At 33.7% G+C, this 20,658-nt stretch overlaps 1 protein-coding gene across 2 annotated transcripts in view; it reads right to left on the bottom strand.

Moving 5' to 3' along the window:
- Positions 1-2,155: 2,155 nt before the first annotated feature.
- LOC110380291 (5-hydroxytryptamine receptor 1) overlaps positions 2,156-20,658 on the bottom strand; it is a 137,868-nt gene continuing 119,365 nt past the window's right edge. For both annotated transcript variants that reach the window (XM_064040051.1, XM_064040052.1), the window contains exons 4-5: positions 6,775-8,170; positions 2,156-6,410 (exon numbers count right to left, since the gene is read on the bottom strand). In XM_064040051.1, coding sequence (XP_063896121.1) covers positions 5,676-6,410; positions 6,775-7,734 — 1,695 coding nt within the window. In that variant the 5' untranslated portion in view covers positions 7,735-8,170 and the 3' untranslated portion in view covers positions 2,156-5,675. The remainder of the gene's footprint in view (positions 6,411-6,774; positions 8,171-20,658) is intronic.

The raw sequence follows: 20,658 nt of genomic DNA, 5'->3' as shown, positions 1-20,658 counted from the left end.
AAGCTCTCGAAATACAAAATTCAATTTAATTTGATGTCTCAACAAAGTACAGACACTTTTCAAAATGTCACATCTCTTATAACTTGGCTTCGTATTTCCTTTTACAACTGAAAATGTTGTAAAAAATAATTCAAGGTGGATCCCGTCAGTGTCATCGAAGTTTTACGTACATTTTTATTTTTAGAATTATAATAAGGGAAGATGAGCGACCATGTTTGACAATCATTATTATGTACAGGCAGCCATTTTGGATAATGAGCGAAAATTATTGTGATCTAATAATTACTTCCATAATTATCTTGTAAGTATATATGTGGTCTGTTTATACAATACTGTGTTGTGTTTCGGATGGCACGTTAAACTGTAGGTCCCGGTTGTAATTGGCAGTTGTTACGGGTAGTCAGAAGCCAGTAAGTCTGACGCCAGTTTAACTAAGGGGTAGCGGGTTGACCGGGTAACTGGGTTGAGGAGGTCAGATAGGCAGTCGCTTCTTGTAAAGCACTGGTACTCAGCTGAATCCGGTAAGACTGGAAGCCGACCCCAACATGCTTGGGAAAAAGGCTCTAAATGATGATAAATGTGGTCTGCTTACTAGGATTAAGAAGACAAAAAATGACAATCTCCGTATTTCTTACCCGTTTAGATAGGATTTCTATGAACTAAGATCTAAAAATAAGCCCGAAAGATTCATATTTCTTAGAATAAAACTCCTGGAATGACAAAGGCGGATTAGGAATATAGGATGAGAAAGATCAGTCGTCGATTCGTTTTCCATCTAAAGGCTTTCTGATTTGTTGAGATTCCATATAATGTTACCGCCTATAAATTCATGGTTATTGGAATATCGTAGTAAATACATTTTGATATACTTATTTTCTTCGTAGAAATCTTTATGCTAACACCGATCTATACTTATTACATACTAAGGAAGCTTAAAAGTGTGTTTGTTTTTTCTAATCTCGGGAATGCACTCAACACAGGGAAAATTGGTCAGTGTGAAAGTGCTCATATAAGACAAGTGTTTCGGAAAAGTTATTAAACTAGATAGATAAACGTTATCTATGTTAACATTTCATAATTGTCGGGTACTTCTTTTGATACATTAGAATTGTTACCTACCACGCTAATTTGTTTGTTAAAATCACTAACACATTACAGCTAAAAATAATTACGCATAAAAAACTATTTTATATCCCATATCAAAGTGACAGGAGCTGTCAACTTTATGCGTTGTCGAGTCTAGCAAAGCATATTTTATTTTCTGTAGCTGACTCAGGTCAATGAACTCTAGTAAATATTTCTATGAGAATTAGGAAATATACTTTAGTTTGAGGTCAGAAAGTCATTGCCAAACAGTTGTTGTTTATGATAATTAGTGACGCAAGCATTCATTATTTAGCCATTTTGGATTTTTACATTATTACTAATGACTTAAAAGCTTTATAGTATTTGGTACAAAATCGTATTTTTGAAGATGAAGATATGGTTTTACCAATAATTACTCAAACTAATTTAGTGTAGTTAGAATAATGCTCAGTATGTAATACCTACTTACATGCGACACAAATCTAAGACGACCCACTAACCCTTGAATTTGGATTTAGAATACATATGTTATCAACATTTATCTGTCATGAAGGAAAACATCTTGAGGAAACCTGGACCATAAAGTCTGAAATCAACAACCCGCATTGAGCAAGCGTGGTGATTAATGCTCAATCCTTCTCCGTGTGAGAGGAGGCCGCAGCCCAGCAGTGGTGGTATTATTGTTGATTGAGTTTAGCGTCCAACCGGGGACGCCTTGATTTAGGTATATTGCTAGAAACAGGCTGTGAGATTAAATAAATGAAAGATCAAGTACTTACAGGATGCCAGGAACACAGGGATCACAACACCAGAGCACTTTTAGTCGTATTCACAGGTTTAACTTGATTTTTTACACCGCGCGCGCAGTTATCGATGCCGGCCGGCCATTGCTGAGTTTGAAACTGGAGTTTTGTCTATGAGTCCAATAGGTGGCGCTCTATGATGTAGAATAGGGAGGGAAAAGGATGGGAATTAAGTATCCCAAAGCCTGTTCAATTGTCATTTACCTACCTATTTGGTATTTTTTTTCCTTCCGAAGTTTGAAAAGGGAAAATGAAACAAAACAATATCGAATCTAATTTTTATTTCGTCGCTTTTAGGACCCCTACATAAGAAAAATACAACAATGCCAAAAGATAAGAATTCCATTCGTTTCGCTACTATGAAAGTTTCCATACGTTAATAATGTACATTGTTACAATTTATATTTATTTATGTAACGATGACGATGCTAAGTACACTATGTGAATGGTGGAAAATTTTACGTACTTACCTATTGAAAAAAATAAATCCTTAATGATAAAAGATTTATCATCCATTTTTCTGTTTCTATGCGGAAAATAAACGCCTCTTCGAAGATATTTTTATAGTAGCTACGTCAAATGTTGGACTGGTATTCCAAGTATTTATTTTAGGCCTAAAAGGTTTGTATAAGCTTCGGCAATTTTTATTAAGGGCCTAAGATGGTCCTTGCGGCATTCCTCTTCCTTGTTGAACTTTAATAGAGTATTTTTAAATCAAATACTATAACGACACTTTATTTTTAAACTTCTGTAAAATTTCCCAACATTCACACAAGTGTGCGTATATGTATATTCTATAAAGGTAGCATTACAACATCGAAAATTCATATTATATGTACACTTTTTCTATTCGATGTTGTAGCCCCAACCTTACTTTATCCACAGAATAAATACATAGGATATATAAACATAAGAAAAACACAAATAATTTTCAATCAACAAACATAACTGCTTTGTACTTAAAGAGCTCTATTTAAATTAAAAAGTTTAATTATTTACAATTAATTAGGTAACTGAGGTTAACAATGTACTCACTTTGAAAAATGAATGTCAAGTCACTAATGATATTACGTTGTAAAATCAAATGTAATTGAAAACAATATTTAATTAACGAAGTTCAATCGGAGAAATCTTTGATACGAAAAAAAAATTAGAAAAGAAAAAGGTGACAATATTATTGGTAAAAAAGAACGCATTAAAAATACTAAATAATGCCAACCGATCTTGATCGAAAGCCATTTAGACCAACGTACAGTCCTGAGAAAAGAAGATAAAAATCTGCCCGATATGAGCATTGAAATCGAATGCAATTGGGAAACAATGGAAAATCCCCGCCAGCAGGGATACTTCATATATGAGTACCAGACCCAGTTTCCCAAATAAAAAAAAAGAACATCGTTGTAAGGCTATTGAAGAGATAGATTCAGAATTTTCTAATAGCTCCTGGAATGAAAGTCAATCAGATTAAAGTGAGAATAGGGGGATTCTATATGTTCTACAAATCCCCATTTCTTTCTTAGTTACTATTCAATAGTAACCCGCATACGGCAGACTACCTACAGTCAGATGGTTCAATATGATTTGAATTTTTTTTAGGAAAGTCGTGAATTCAATCAAAGTGTTTAGTCTGATGGGTCTGATGCCGGACAAATACCTATCTGATCGTTATTATGTACGTGATACTATACATTTCCATACTGATTTGCGAGCCCGAAAAAACTGTCGACCGACTAGAGTTTTGCAATAGGCCACAGGATATCACTTTATTCTTTTTTAATAAAAATTACTTTCAATGTGGACAAAGTTCATCCTTGAGACACAGAATACGCCTGAATTTATTAAAGCTTTTTTGCTTTTACCACAAAAAAGTTTTTATTAAGTTATTATATAATTTGGTTATTTGATATTTTTACGTAAAAGGTTTGACCTTTCAATCAGCGGTGCGACATTTGTGACGTAGTTTTGTTTCTCTTTTATATTTTTAATTAGTATATTAAAGGAAAAGTGGAAATTATTTCACAACAAATATCATGAGTGACTTGTCATTTAGTATCTACAATGTTGAAAAATATTAAGCACTAAACTTGAATTTTACTTCGATCACAAAATGGAGCCACAATTTTCGTAGATACACTACCCTTTTACCAAAACTTTAATATTCTTCAACGTTGAACAAACAAAGTAAACCTTTAAAACAACAGAAACATCAAAAACTATATTGTGATGGCAGAAAATGGCATTAACCCTAACTATAAGATTTACAAAATGAATTTTAGACCTAAAAGTACTGAGAAATTTGTGGTCGATCATTCATTACATTTAGATATATCTATTTTAAATAACAACCACGATATTCACATTGGAAAGAAACTACATCAAAGAAATTTTAGTATGTACCATATTAATAAAAACATCAAATTGAACTGTCAAATTATTTTTTCCAAGCGTAGTTTCCCCACACGGTTTCTGCAATATATTATGCTTATTATTTATACTTATTAACCGTATTATTAATAATAATGTCATTAGTATTATTAACAATATTTACAACACTGACTTTTGTTCTAAGTTAATCTAATTTGAAACGGAAGGGTTAAAAATTAAAATATAGTTACGTATTTAACAAATATATATCACTATGTAGGACACATATAATAGTAGAATAGTTGTTCTTAATAAATTATGAAGGAGAAAATGAATATCGTACGAAGGCAAGTTGGAACCAGACAAATGGTTAAAATTTTCAAGGCATTGTGAGCTTTATTCCCAAGAAGGTAAAGTTAATAATCATACAACAGGCTGACAGAAAGTCTAGCTCAGTAACTATGCTCAGGAAGAAACAAAGCAATGTTATACTCTATGGTACTATGGCTATAACACTTTACGATTACTGTTTTACTATTATTTATCTGGCAGTGCCTATTATTAACTTCAACCATATCTGAAAGATGCTTCGCTTCTTTATATTTACATTCAATTATAATAATATAATTACATTACATGAAAATACACATGAAATAAATAAATATCAATAAATAAATGAAATCAAGAATAGAATTCTATATCTACTATCACATGGATTAATACTTCTGACTAAACTTAATGTCATATACATCATTTTATTATTTAACAATATAATACACTGCTATTATTAAAGTTTATCAAATTCACAACATCTTATATGTAAAACCTCGCGATTTCAAGTTAATATTTATAACTCTTTGGTCATTCCAAAAATTATTCAATAATTATAATACATTCACATCCCATATTAATCTAGGTATTTATAATTATGAAGTGACGTAACATACCATGTGATTTTTTATCCTATTTTATAATAAAATCGTACAACTTACTTGAGGTCCATTTATATTTGCAAGGAGAGAATGTTTAGAACATTATTTTTTACGTACGATCATACGCAAACATTACAATTAATTCATTTGACAGATAACAATAATGCCACAACGCAATGTCACGGTTTACCAAATAATTACACAATTACGATTATTTACAATAGCTACTATTTTATCTAACACGAGTACCGCACATTCTCTGCTTGCAGATACAAAACGGCCATTTCATATTTTATTTATCAAACGAAACCTCTCGTACATTTACATAAGTAACGACTAGTTGGGTAGAAACAGCCTTTTATAATACACAAGTTATCTAAACGAACGAAATCGACGAAAATCAACACTGTTAGACCGCGGTTCTATATAAAAAAAGTCTTAATTAGATCACAGTATCTAGGTCTCGAGTATCGACCTCTGGCATTGTCAATCATAGAAAACTTTCCGAAGCTCGCGTCTCCTCTCTATCGACGGCAGAAACTATCTCAACACCCTCCTCATAGTTATGCATTTTGGTAGTATTGTTCACACAGTAGTGCTGATCAGGATCACCGTACTGGCTGTGGTAGAACTCCTCCCGCATCATATGGTTTAGATTGCCACATCTGAAGAATAGGATCTCTTGGAACGGCTTTCTGAAGTCGCGGTTCAGTGTCGCGTAAATGATTGGGTTGAGCAAACTGTTGAGGTAGCCCAACCAGAGGAAGAGCGCGCTCACTGCATCAGGGATCGCGTCTTCCTTCACGAACGGCCGAAGGAGGGCTAACACGAAGAATGGTAGCCAGCAGATCACGAATGCTGACATGATAATACCGAGGGTAGTGGACGCTTTGCGCTCTTTGGCTAGTTGGAACCGCAGCTTCTTCTGATGAACCGCGTTCTGCGGATGTAGCAAGTCTTTGGCGATATGGCTTTTGTGAGCAAAATTTGAGAGGGACGACCGAATCCTGTTCGTCGTGTTCTTTTGACTACTCTCTGAAGATTGTCGTTGTCTCTCCTTCACGGCAATTTTCCCGGGCATCAGTTGTGATGGTGACCGGTTTATGGTATGAATAGGCTTGGTTGGAGTCTTTGGTTGTTGCAACATTGGGCACTGTGACTCGTTCGATTTTCTTTGGCCGCTGAAGCACCTCCCAATTGTGCTCTCAGTTTTTTCTACGCTACACTGTAACAAAGATAAACATGAGTATTTAATTAGAACGAGTAAAAACTATTCTTAAAAAAAGAATGGCCACGTAATTTGCAGTTCATTTTCATTGTTTATAAAACCTCAAAGACCTAAAAATTTTCAGAGAACAGACGAGTAATTTAGTTTTCACAACTGTTTGCAATTTATTTGCAAAATAATTCAACAGAAAAAGCTTTCTCATTGTATCCAACTAGCTTCTATTATTCAGTAAACAATATTCAAGACAGAATATTATGCTGAGAAGTCTTACTAGATTTCTTATTATTACAAGATCGGTTTCCCCTAGAGAATGTGCTGGAATATTATAATAACTGCTGAAAGATTTATATGAAAAGCTCACCGTTGTGTTCGTGCTCGCCGTGGAGCCCCTGGGGGGAGGCTGCGCCTGCTGGTTGCCCAGCAGCTTGGCTTCAGCTGCTCCGCCATTCTTCACGTTTATCTCCAAGTAACAGTGCGTCTCCAAATGCGATTGAGCACGTTTCTCGTCTTTTACAATCTTCCTAGCAGCTCTAAATATCTTATAGTAGACCACGATCATTACAGTCAACGGTATGTAGAACGAACCAAATGTCGCATAGATTTGGTAGGCCTGATTCTGCGACACAGAACAGGAGGTATCAGTCTTCTCATTACCTAGGATTAAGACCGGAGGGAGGGATATGAATGCTGCGCTTATCCATACGATGAAAACACAGAAAAGCATCCTCCGAGGGGTTCTTTTCACACCATACTCTAGAGGCTTCGTTATAGCGTAGTATCGATCCACGGAGATCATACATAAATTCAGAATGCTAGCAGTACAGGATAAGACGTCACTCGATACCCAGAAGTCGCATATGACGGGTCCGAAAGGCCACGTTCCCATAATATCGTACACAGTGGCCACTGGCATCACTATACACGCCACGCACAAGTCGCTCACTGCCAGCGACACTATCAGATAATTACTAGGCCTTCTCAATTTCCTAACTAAACGCACCGCGACGCAAACGAGTACGTTTCCTATAATGGTGCCTACTATAACTATCATAAATATGGTGACCAGGAAAATAGTGGTAGGTATGGAATATTTTGAATGCTTAATGTGACCGTGCTTCAAGAATGTGGAATTGTCGTCTAGAAACGTCCAGTTGACTGTGGAATTTGGGTTGCTTACGTTGAAATCTGGGCTAAGAATTGAATCTAGTTCAACCGAGGCTAGTGCCGGTTGCAAAAGAATGGACGCCAGTACGAGAAGACACGAAGGTAAAGCAACAAAGCTAGGCAGTGAACAATAGGACTTATGAGTTTGAGTCGCCATACGAATCCCTGGTTTGGGTGACGATTAATTTGTTCGTTATCTTGACGTAACCATACATTGGTTTTGTTTCCTTTTTGTTAAGCAACGATGCCTAAATTGCGTTATCGAATCAAGTCTGAAACACGACCGCGTCGCGGAGCTTTTTGGTCTTAGAATGGCGCGCTTGATTACAATTGAGAATAGGCTTTAATTGACATATTGCTTGGATTGTGTTTTCAATTCGGATGAGAGCCATTTGACTGTGGGATGTTGAAGGATTGTGGTCGCTGCGCCGTTGTTATAGAGTTTGTTTTTATTTGAATAAAGTCTTTGGCGTAGTCAGCAGGGGCGTGTTGTTTTATTGCTCGAGGAAGGTGGCGGGAACGGCTGCTACTCCAATATCCCGTCTGCGGATTGCTTCATTAGTGTTGGCTGATTGGCGAAGAAAATTTCCGATCTGCAAAGAAAAGAAACAGTTTTGAAGGCTTGCTTTTTATTACAACTTTATTTTACTAAGCTTAGTTTTACTTTTGGCATCGTGAGGGACCGTATGAATAGTAATGACCTTTTGGACAAAAATTGCATAAATATGTATGTGTTCAAACACAAGCATATTTCTCTTGGGAGCAACCCAAAGTAAAAATAATGTTGCCAGAATATGTTTATACAAAGGACATAGTTTCAATTTAAATATTTATTGCAAATATCTGAGCCTTTGAGAAGCTTAAGATTAAAATCGTAATGTATGGGAGAAACAAAACATTTTAGGTAGGCAATTTTATTGCGAAAATGTTGAAAGATATAAGATTTAAATACCTTTATTAATTCAGAACATGTATTTTAATATGCTCGAATCTTAGTGAAAATTCTTTAATGGTAATTAACAAGACTCCACTTTATTAGGCTTACCACGTATTAACCTAAAATACTGCTAATTTAAGTTGATGAATTTAGAATTTAAGTAATAATTTAGTCCTTGAGACGAGGCCATGGAGCCAAGATATGTAATACATTTTACTTATTTACTGAACTTAACCTAATTAGGTATATAGTTTATATCAAAAGGATAGTAAGCATCATAGTTCAAAAATGACAAATATAATTTTTTTTATGATATCTCAATAATTTAAAAAAGTGGTTCTTTTAGTAGGTTTTTATCCTCCTATGTAGTCAATGCGGTCTCACTAGGTATCATGCGAAATTCGAAACCTTTTAACTGAAACGCTACGTCACGATTTCGTTCAGCGCACGAGTAGATAATGTAACAGAAAACCCACTGACATTGTGGTACAAATCCGTTTACTTTGCTAGTTTTCAATTAATTTTCTACTAAAATGCTGTAGAAACGTGTTTAATTTCTGGCCAAACAAAAGTTTAAAATCTTCTCGTCAATAATGATTTTGGGTAGGATAGGTATACTTCAATTTATTTGGCCTCAAGTTTTATACGAATTCTCACCGATGTATGTTAATTTGTAAGAATTGTTCAAGGACAGAGCTAAGTAAAAGAGAAGAAGACGAAAAATGGGTCACGATACGTGGACTGCATAAAGTATTTAATAAAAATTAACTGATAACACTGGCAGTTATTACCAGAACTAAAATATTTAAAATAACTATGTTCCATCATTCCATCGTTCGATATTCAAACAAGCAATATTGTAACATCGAGTTAAGCTCCTGGAAGCGACACACACATACAATATTAAATGAATGTTGCTCGAACAATGCGGATCGGGTGAAACCATTTTACAGGGGAAATTATAACCCACATTTCGCTTCATAGAATTATAAATATGATCATTTTATACCTCTTTGTGAATTTAGACAGCGGTGTTCCCGTTTAATTGTGTATTTCGTTTTTGTGTTAAGCTTGACGTTTGATATTTTGGGTTACCGCAATTTAATGTTTTTTGATTCAGAGTTTTATGGTTTATCGTCGTTAAGTACATTTACCTATACTAATATGATAAAAAGGAAACATTGTTTTGTTTCTTAGTACATAAACGCACCGAAATTACGAGGCTGATTTGAAAAATTCTCTTACTGATGGAAAGGTATACTCTTCCCGAGTAACATAGGCTATATTTTATCCTAGTACAGGTAGTAGTTTCCACGGGACGCGGGTGAAAGAAGGAAAAAGGTTAGTTAAATATAATGACACTATATGTTTCCTTAGTAGTTAGTTTCAGAAACTTTGCATGTAGAAATACACTACCCGAATCACTGTAATACATTGAAAATCGGCAGTAAAGTTCATATTAACCAGTAATTAAATAATACTTCATTATTCGAGGTATCCATCGGTATTTATGAAATGAAACTAAATAATTGAGCTGGATCATAATGGCTATAAAATCGATAGGATATAATATAGTAAAATCCATAGGATTTAATATATCAGTTCTGTTAATATAACAATAGCTTCTCAATAATTATCGTTCGTAAATTGGTAATCCCTCATTATGATTTAAATTTTAATCGCCCAGATATTAATAATCGGAATTCATAGGTCCTCATTACCGTTTGCTAATTGATTTTTATTTACGTTTTGATCTTCTACTTACTTATTTACGTAATTATTTTATTTATAATTGGATATAGATTTTTTCTTTGACAGTGTTTTTTTGCGGTGCTTGGTAACATAAAAATACGAAAGCTATATTAATATTGCGATTTAGAATTCGCATACCTACTACTTATATAACATATTCTCTTGTTTGATTCGTTTTCCTTAATAGACTACCAAAAAAGTCAATCACAAATTGATTGATATCTGAACACAACAAATTAATTGTTGACAGTTCCCAACAATCAATATTAATCATACCTTAAAAATACAAACAAATGAATCACAGTTTGACGTGTCAAATATGACAAGATAATCTTAGATTATGCTATGTAAAACAATTGGGAAACGACATGTAGACAAACTTATAAGGCCAGAAAACAATTAACCTGATGACGATACGCTCCATAAGCAGTTAGCAATATAGAAACATGGTCCTTAAAAGGCTATAGAGATATATTATGACCCTATACGCCATTTTAATTATTGTTTTTACGACCCGACATAAGCGTTGTACGAAAATACGTGATGTCCACTTTTGGTGGTACATTTTTGTATTTTGAGTTTTGGGAGTTTATGGTAATAGAATTAAATTAAAAATAACTTTATTGTTCTTTCGAACAAGCATTGTTTGAAATCGTCAAGAATGTTTACTTCTGGAAGTTTTCAAACCCTTTTCAACCCCTGGATAAGCTAGACCGAGAATTAATTACCGTTATTTGATTTTACGGACATAGACTGATAGGTATATTTAGTGATTCACATATTTGTTAAGCTTAAATCCATATTATCCTTTACTCGTTTGTGTAAAAAGCTATGTATAGAACCTCATTCCTTGGCACGCTAATTATTTCTAAAATCATCCTACTAGCCCTTTCCCAACGATGTTCGTCGGTCGGCTTTCATTACTAAAAATGTGTGTGTTTGTGAATTTATTCAATTGATTCAACATTCAATTGGGCAAGTTGTGGGTTAGCCCTATGATGCACAATAATGATTGGGATTATATAACACATTTTAATGAAACTATACATATAGGTAATATATTGATATCAATCGTTTCACATTCATATTTGTGGAAAGCAATTAGGTACGAATGAATTCCTACCACCATTGTATTAATATTAGCCTTGTTTTTATAACGGCTGATTAGCTATTAAATATAATATGAAACCAAATATTTGTACCACTAAATACCAAATAATAATTCATTACACATATTTGTTCACCAATAAATAATTTGATCTAAATTGCGTTTATAAATTCCATTGATATTATATTAAAACGTGCGGAAATCGGAAGATGATTTCGATTTATTACTTACCTAATGTAATATTTTCTATTTGATTTTAAACGCATGACTGAATGCGGAATATAATATCCTATGGTTTCACCCGCATCCTGTGAGAACTACTGCCCGTAACTGGGTAACATATAGCCAGTCTTACTCGGGAAAAGTGTAGCTTTCTAACTGTTAAATAATTTTTCAAATCGGTTCAGTAAATTTCGGTCCTTAAAAGTAAAAGCCAAAGTTATGTCATAAAGTAAACGCACAGATACTATAAAAGTAACGGTCAAATTCGTTTTATCTATTAGTTTTGCTGTTATTTTAGCCTTGGAGAAACGAATTTGACCGTTACTTGTACTTTATGACATTACTTTAGTTTTTACTTTTGATGAGGAAACTGGTTGTTAGGGTACAAACAAACAAACAAAAAATATATTCTCTTCTAATCCGTGGTTTCGTCTGTTTTAAATGATCTTACATTTAAGTACGTTTTGATCAGATAAAATTAATGATACCGATCACTGGCATTATATTTTGTGAATAAACAATTTAAATACTGTCCTATGGCCTTAAAGTCCATCAATAAAGCAGGATAACAAGGATATATTTCGTAATCTGAAGAGCCGAGTTTTTGCTGGCGTCGATCATTGTCAGCGCGGTATTACAAGATACTGATTTATCTTATTTTTTTCTCTGTTTTAAGATAAAAAGCCATTGTATTTTTAAACAATGGACGTTAGGGAAAGGTTAATTGATTTCCTGGGTAGCACTCAACTTGTGATGGAAGTGGCCAAAAGGTTTTCTTTTGAAATGGTTTTTATTAAATAAACTTAGGTTCTCTTTTGATTTTTCCCTTTTTTAATTACTATTAGATTGCTTTGAGAAAACAGAGATTGGGAAAAGGGCCACGAAAAAAATCATTTGATCAAAAATAAAACTAGATAAGTAATTAGATTGTCTATTGATATAATAAAAATCTAAATTATAGTTTCAATCTAACCCACAATTGTCTACTTCAATTAGGCGCAGTCCCAAATTGAACCAAAAGGTGAATTGTAATAATCATCAATTTAATAAACTCTTTTATTCTTTTCGTATATAAAGACACACTAGACCTTTCTAAATAGCTCTACTTAATTAACAAAAAAAAAAATACACGAAGAGAATTCTCCAAAAAGTATTTACACACTGCTTTAATACCATATGTTGGCAGCCCTGTTAATTCAATGTGCAGCCAACCGAAGCTCAAAACATTCCCACACGCTACAAAGACATAACGAGCCCAACGTTTCCGCAGTTAACAGTTACTTCGTAATATGGAAATACAAAAAACGTTATTCTTTTATCTTTTTATTGTTGTTTTTTTAATATTACCAACATCCTCTGTGTACTTGAGACATTTTCTTTTAGAATGGTTTTGGATGAGCGTATTCATTGCGCGTGAAACTTCGACTTACAAATAGGTAAAGGAGGTTCTCAGTTTGACCTGTATGTTTGTATATTTGTGCGCGATTATCTCACGTTTGGCTAAGCCAAGTTTGTGTAACTTTGACTTCGAAAATAAAAGGGTTTCCCAGATTTACCTGTATGGATGCACGTATGTGTGTTTGTGCGCGATTATCTCACGTTTTGTTGAACTTATTTTAGCATAAAAAATAACTCACGTATATAGATGCGTTAGTGGAAAAATCGCCCTTTTCCAAGAAAAATGAGGAAATATCAACCGAGTTGACAGGTAAGGGACAGAAGCTGCTATTTGACGTGTCATGTCCGGCCATTTTACGAATGACGTCATTCGATGCGATGTGGTTTGAAAGCGTCGAATATTCGCCGTATTTTTTTGTCTATCTTTTTTGTCTAGGTTTGATAGACGTCAAAATACAGTAGAACTACTACTACAGTAGTATAGATCTAACTAGCATTACCTTTCTACGATACAAATATGTGTGCGTGCGTGCGATTAAAAATTATAGTGCGCTCCTGTTTAGACGTCAGTTTTCTTGAATTTTTACGTGCAATTAATAATAATATTTTATGTAAATCGGACGTTACTGTTGTCGGTAGGTATTTTTAGGCTTTCATTGAGGATTTTTCTTATTCATTTAATTCACGATAACAAACATACCTATACCTACATACAGATATAAACAAACATTTTTCAGTACACATCTAATTCTACAAGGAATGCCATCTATCACTATTTTATCACCACACTAAAGCTCTTAAGAGAGTTTCTAAAGATGTATTGGTATTTCTCCAGTGTATGTATGTATGTATTTATAATGTGGAAGTCACTTGAAAGGTCTAGAAATATCGATCGCTAAGTTATTAAATTCCGACGGACGAGAATTCTTGATCTAGCTTTGAATAGCTTTATTGTGAATATTATATTGATGAACTTCGCTCCGCTTATTAAGGTTCGCATGCACTTTTGACTAAATATTAATGATTCAATAGTTTCGAAAATGGTTTTAGTAAACGCTAGATATGCACGTAGTATCTTATACCTTATTTATAAATAAATAATGCAAGTTAATTATATATAGAGTTATTTTGCGTAGTATTATATAAACCTATTGAAGTGGATAATTTTATGTATTAGTTTATAAGTACTGTTATGTACGTGTATGTGTAGGTATTTGTATTTTTATGGGCTCTAGTTGCTCGTAATAAAGGAATAAATAAATAAATAAAATATAAATGAAATGTGCACAATTGCATATACTAAAATTATTCTGCTAATTACATCATAATTCTACAAGCCGGTAGACCAGATATTACAAATTTGCTCATTAATCTACCAGTAAATACTTAATCATAAACCCTTATTGATTTTCTCTCACACTCGTACGTAACATAAATAATAAATGATCGTAAGTGGCGCCCTCCTTACATATCCCTCCTAGGACTTGAAAATATGTCATAGACTAGCTTCCTCCCGCGACTTCGCCCGCGTAGAGTTCGGTTATATCTCATTTTCAAGAGAATTCTTCAAAAGTCCGGGATAAAAATTATCCTATGTTCTTTCTCAAGGTCAATTGTATCTCTGTACCAAATTTTATTAAAATCAGTTCACTGGTTTAGACGTGAAAGCGTAACAGACAGACAGAGTTACTTTCGCATTTATAATATTAGTAGGGATAATTTAACAGGAAGATAAGCACTAGTACATAATGGTGAACTATGTTTAATCTGCTAAATCCAAGGGTTTAGTCCCTAGGCTGCTAAATTAGTAGTAACTAAACACTATTTTGGTGAAATTATAATCAGTTGGTTTATTGTTTATAGGGAGATAAAAGCCTTTGTGGATTCAAACTATTTATAAAGCTTTATGGGTGGATTTATAGCTTTAAAGTGATATTTAGAATCCATAAAAAGCACAGCGCTTTTATTTAAACATCTTTGGCAGTTGTAACGGTTGTAGTCAGAAGCTAGTAAGTCTGACAACCAGTAGGTATCACATAGATCTTTGGAGTTTCAGATAAGCAGTCGCTCCTTGTAAAAGCTACACAAAATTGTGGTACATAGCTGCATTCGGTTAAACTAAAAGCCAACCCCAACATAATTGAGACCACGATCACTTTGTCACTCACATTATAAACAAACATAGAAAAAAAAGAAACAAGAGAAAACATTTTTGGGACTCCAAAAACTTGTATTCCATCCCTCGAGTCAAAAAAACACGGCACATCATAACTTTTCTTCCCATCTTCAAAATCTGACATCAAAAGTCCGCGTCCATATTTAGGTACCTACCTATGTACGTTTGTTGTCCATTCAGAAAGGGCACGCCTGAAGGGTATTCTTTATGATTTATCGTCAGAACGTCCACCACACTCGGTCTGACCCGCATCAGATGGCTGTTTGTGTCTTTATATAGCTGTCTGACTGACCCTTTGTACCTCTTCATGAATAATTAAAATAGGTATTAGTTTGGGCTAATTAGATTTGGTTTAACTGCTGTCGTGGTAGTTTTTGGGATTAATATAAAAAAAGTTTTTTTTTTATTTTGTTTGTAGAGGCGATTAAAAAGGTGCTAATATTTATGAATATAAGCCACATTTTTCGTTTTTGTGCGTTTGTGCTCCGAAATGACTAAACTTATTTTTAATATTATTTCATTGTTGAATTTCTAAACTATCCCCGAGTTGCATAAGCTACATTTCGTCTAGGTACGGAAAGAAGTTACCCGGGACGTATGTGACACTATATTTTATAGGACAAACATATTTTCAAAAAACTAATTAGGTACATAAATCGATGCTTTCATTTACATGTTGTCATGTTGCTACGCAAGTAAGACTACGTTTAGTGATAAGAACTGTCTTTTAAAAGTAAGTAACGTAAAAGGAATCGATTTATGTAGCTACCAGCTCTCCACTTAAAAGATAATAATAATATGGAGCGTGTATGTATAAGAGCCGACCCACTTTGCAAGACTTAGCGAAAATGCTCTCTCATCGGCACGGAAAATGGCCATAACATAAATAGTGATATTTTAAGTGGAGGAGGATTACTTATATGTTTTGTGTTAATTTAATATTAAGATAGTCGAGTTAGGATTATAATTTTATAAGACAGAATTAATTATTATAAGAAAGACGACAATTTAATCAAAATTCCACTGTTTAGTGTTTATTTATTTAAGTCGCTTCTTTCCTCTAGGAAATAGTAATTGCTATTTCCAATATCAATAGTCCAAAATCCGTTTCACACATATCCTTCTTACAAAGAAAAGTCTATTAAAAATACATCATGTTCATTGTTGTACTCAAAAATATAAAGCGTATTAATAAAAGACAAAAACTTATGTAGAATTTAGTCTAAATTCCATTTCACACATATTCCTCACAACAATACATAAAACGTTTATTGTTTTTACACGCAAAAATAGAAAGTGAATATAGAATTAAGGGCATGCTTCATATGTATGAATAATGCGGCGCCTACCCGGATTACCGTCGGTCCGGTCGTAACGCCGGAATGAAGGATTAATCCGCGGCACTCCTAACTTACTAACCACCAGTAGTTAGTTTAAGGATTCCTTACATATCTACGAGTTGTGTAATTGTTGTAATTATGAAATCGTGCTATATTCTATGGATTGAAGATATGTAAAATTACCAGATATTTTATATTTCGCGATTTGTTGAATTTCCTGACTCTTAATTAGTAAAACCCACGCATACTGCAGTCATTAAAATAAATCGGCATGAAAGTAAAACGAACGAGTATTTTATATTTTTTAATTTAATATTTAACAATGTAAAGAAAATATTTTTGAACAAATAAACGAATACAAATAAATAAAAAATATATGTGACTAAAAATAATTATTTGAATTTCAGCACCGATATCCTCAAACAATTTTACACTGCATTTTATTTAATATAAGCTGCGCACAAAATACCCAATAACACAAGAGCGGGATATTGGATCATATAGGATATAATTAAGGACCAGATATTACGAACCTAAGGATACACAAGACACAGGTACAGTAGACTGCACATCAGTGGTAACTGTCATGCACCTTAACTCTATAGTAATAAGTACGATTTTCCTATAAAACTGTTATCACTGACCTGAAGTTGACTGTACCTAGGTGTCGGTTTATATGGATGGATAATGGCTTGTCGAATTTGAAGCTACAGGATCCTTTCAGATAATAATTTAGCTAATGAAAGGGAGCAACATTCTATCCGAAATTTCAAAGAGCCGTGGTACGGAAATTACAAGACTCATGATGGGAGAAAGGGTATTTAGGTATACATGTTAGAGTAGAAAGATTAAATTTACATTTGCTTTTGGAAAATATGAGATAAGTAATGATAATTTGGGTTAGTAGTGAATTCGCATAATTTAACTAACTAAGCGACATTTCTTTAATGATATATTTGCGTATATTATTAGTGGGAGCTTCTTCCCACCCCAGAGAGTAACACACAATAGAATCCACAATAATATTTATTTAGGAGAAAATTATAAAAACATTTTCATGAAAGCACAATGACATGACACAACACAGACAACCCATTTTTCATATTATTCTTTTTATGTACTCTAAATTCAAAATTGGTTAATAGGCCAGTAGGCCGACAAGTAGTAAGAATTGAAACTTTAACATATATAACTCGCATTTCTTAAACGCTTTAACGCTATTTTAAGATATATAATAAAATACGTACGTTTTATTAACATATGTTAGAAAATAATCAGGTACAATATAGTCAATGTACCTAATTATAGATCTTATTAAAAGCCACATATCCCTAATTAAACTAATTATAAACAAGATCATATTGATGCCAAAATTAATGCGAAGACTATTATTAACCATTGTATAGACAAATAAATCCTACCCATGATGTATATATGGTATCATTATTGTAAATTATGTTCTAGGCGTTGGATGGCCTGAGATGTAAATCTTGGTCCAAGATTTATGTCTAATGCATAATGTCTACATTTTCGGCCATTATTATTGCTTTTATTGCTGGGGGAGAATATTATATTGAGGTTGCCCGTTTTTTGACCGCGGGTATCGTGTCGTGTTTGTTTTTGTTTGTTTGTAGCCTAAATGGTCTAAAACTCCTGAACCTATTAGAAAAATATTTTATTGACGATAAAATAGACTGTGCCCTGGTGAAATACACTTTAATTTTATACGAGCATGAGAAATCGTTTGTGTAACCGTGGAAAGCAGTTTAACACAATACGAATAAAATGTATAAGGATCTAAAATTGTTTCTGTAAAATACATAATGTTGTAAACATTATTCTGTGCAAATAAAATATCATATTCTGTTTCAAACGAAGGACCAACACGATCAGTTAATATCCTAAAATCTCTAACATACACTTACTTTACTTGACTACGCCAGTTTTAATCCTTTGAGCAAGTCTACAAGCTTTACAAGTTTAGTCTAAAGGAAAGCAAAGGATTGTAGATTGAGCTCATTGTTAGATCGCGGGCACACTACAAACTTTTAGTTGGCCGACTGGCAGTCTTTGGTACGAAAAAAAAGTTTTTTCAATTGTAGTTTTAGTCAGTTTTTCCCTGATAAATACGTCATAGTTGTTCCATTCATCGCATACATACCAAAACAACTATCGGACGACTAAAAGTTCTAAATGTGAGCGCGCTCTTAAGGGTGCATAGTCTACACGGTCCAAGTAGCTTGCGCATGTTGAGGCACATGCGCAGGTAACAAGCATTTTAAAAACGTGCGAGTCCAGCGACTCGCGCATGTACCAAAACAAAATACCCATCCGCGTGCTCTTGTCACTTGCGCATGTCAACTTGCTCCAGCTACATGCACCGTGTAGACGCACCCTAAAGGAAGCAAAGGATTGTAGACTGAGCTCATTGTTACCGTCCTAGTTATCGCCTCAAAGGGTTTATCGCGGGAATATATAACGTGTAACGCTATAATTTATATCCGAAGATTATAGGATACATTGTTTTGTTATTAATGTCGTTATATAGCAGGATTTCGTCGTAAAGACATAACTGTCTTGTCGCGTTAATTATCAGACGTTGTTGTATTATGGGGATAGACGTATATTATGTCACCAGGATCAAATAAGTTATTGATATTTTATATGGAAAATATACTACTGTAAAGTATGCGTGGTTCAAAAATTAATTTATCTATTCGATTCGATACTGTTCTCATTCACTTCACATATATTTACATACACTGCACACAAAAGTTGAAGTGCAAAATTAATGTGACCATATAAAACTATTGCTCGCTTTATTTTCTCCCAATTCAAAGATTTAAACAGATAAAGAACCATTTTCTGAAGTAAATATAACTTCCCTTCCCCATACAATAACAAATGAAGAAAAGGACCACATTACCGAAAGGGCCTCCCGGTAAAAACTCCCCAAATAGCCTAAGGCAAAAAAGGGCTTCCCTTATTAGGGGACAATCGAGAGCTATCAATATTGTAACCCCCTTCACTTTATGTTTACCCATGTCATATTTCCGTGCCTCGTCTTTTTATTTAAACCTTATGGAGAAGTATAAGTACCTCTGTCTTATTATTTTTTGCTAGATGGTGAGATAACAAAGACAATGTGAATTGAAATTGTGTAAAGTAAGGTTTATATTTCATTATTAGGTTCTACCGTCGGTTTTACCCACTACTTGAGGGAACCAATTCCCGCACCCGGATCAAAAGTAGCCTAGGTCTTATTCTAATGTATAAGCTATTTTACCAAAGTTTCATCTATATCCGTACATACATTTACGCATGATGAAGTAACAAACAATACACACACACACACACACACACAAACTTTCACAGTATTAGTATGATAATACTAACATCCACGTAACTAAATACACGGTTACACGCATGAATCCTAAAACAATCACCATTTTAAATATGTAGGCTTCATTAAGCCAGATGTTCATCATATAATCTTTTTAATATTATAGTGGCCTGAAAATAGAAGCAACCGCTCTTCTGAAATTCAGGCGGGTACCAGAGTTGTATGCCAAAATAAAACAGCCTGCCGACAGACAGTCAAATAAAATATTCTGCGCTTATGAGCGCGTTTTTCTAACTTTTTAATTAAACCAGTTTGTTGGCGGTCGCGAACAAATAACAAGCTCTTAGCTTTTTGAATTGTGCTCACATATGTTGACTATAAGTATGTACTTTTATATCGTAAGCAAAAGTTTGCATAGTTTTGAAACTGTCAAGTGGAAGATGAGAAAGAAATATCTTTAATAAACTACGTCATAAGTATGGCCAAAATATGTGGAGCTCTTCATTTTTATTCTTCAAAATAGTAGTATAGTAAGAAATAGTTTCCTTAGGTATTTATTTTGAACTAATATGTATTGTTACACCTACACTTTATTACGAAGATAGAATGCTTTTTATCTAATCACCATCTAGCCTTTTCCCTCAACTATTTTATGGTCGGCTTCTAGTGCTTTTTATGTAATAACATGTAATATTTCATAACGTTAGTTATTTCTTATATTCTTTTATTTACTTGAATATAACGTGAACTATATATAAACTATGGGTGTACGTGAACGGAAGGTAGAATGGGGTTAGTAGGCAAA

This window comes from Helicoverpa armigera, chromosome 21 (assembly GCF_030705265.1).
Source record: "Helicoverpa armigera isolate CAAS_96S chromosome 21, ASM3070526v1, whole genome shotgun sequence".
Lineage (NCBI taxonomy): Eukaryota > Metazoa > Arthropoda > Insecta > Lepidoptera > Noctuidae > Helicoverpa > Helicoverpa armigera.
The sequence above is the reverse complement of the archived record's forward strand: the minus strand, read 5'-3'. Positions and strand labels throughout refer to the sequence as shown.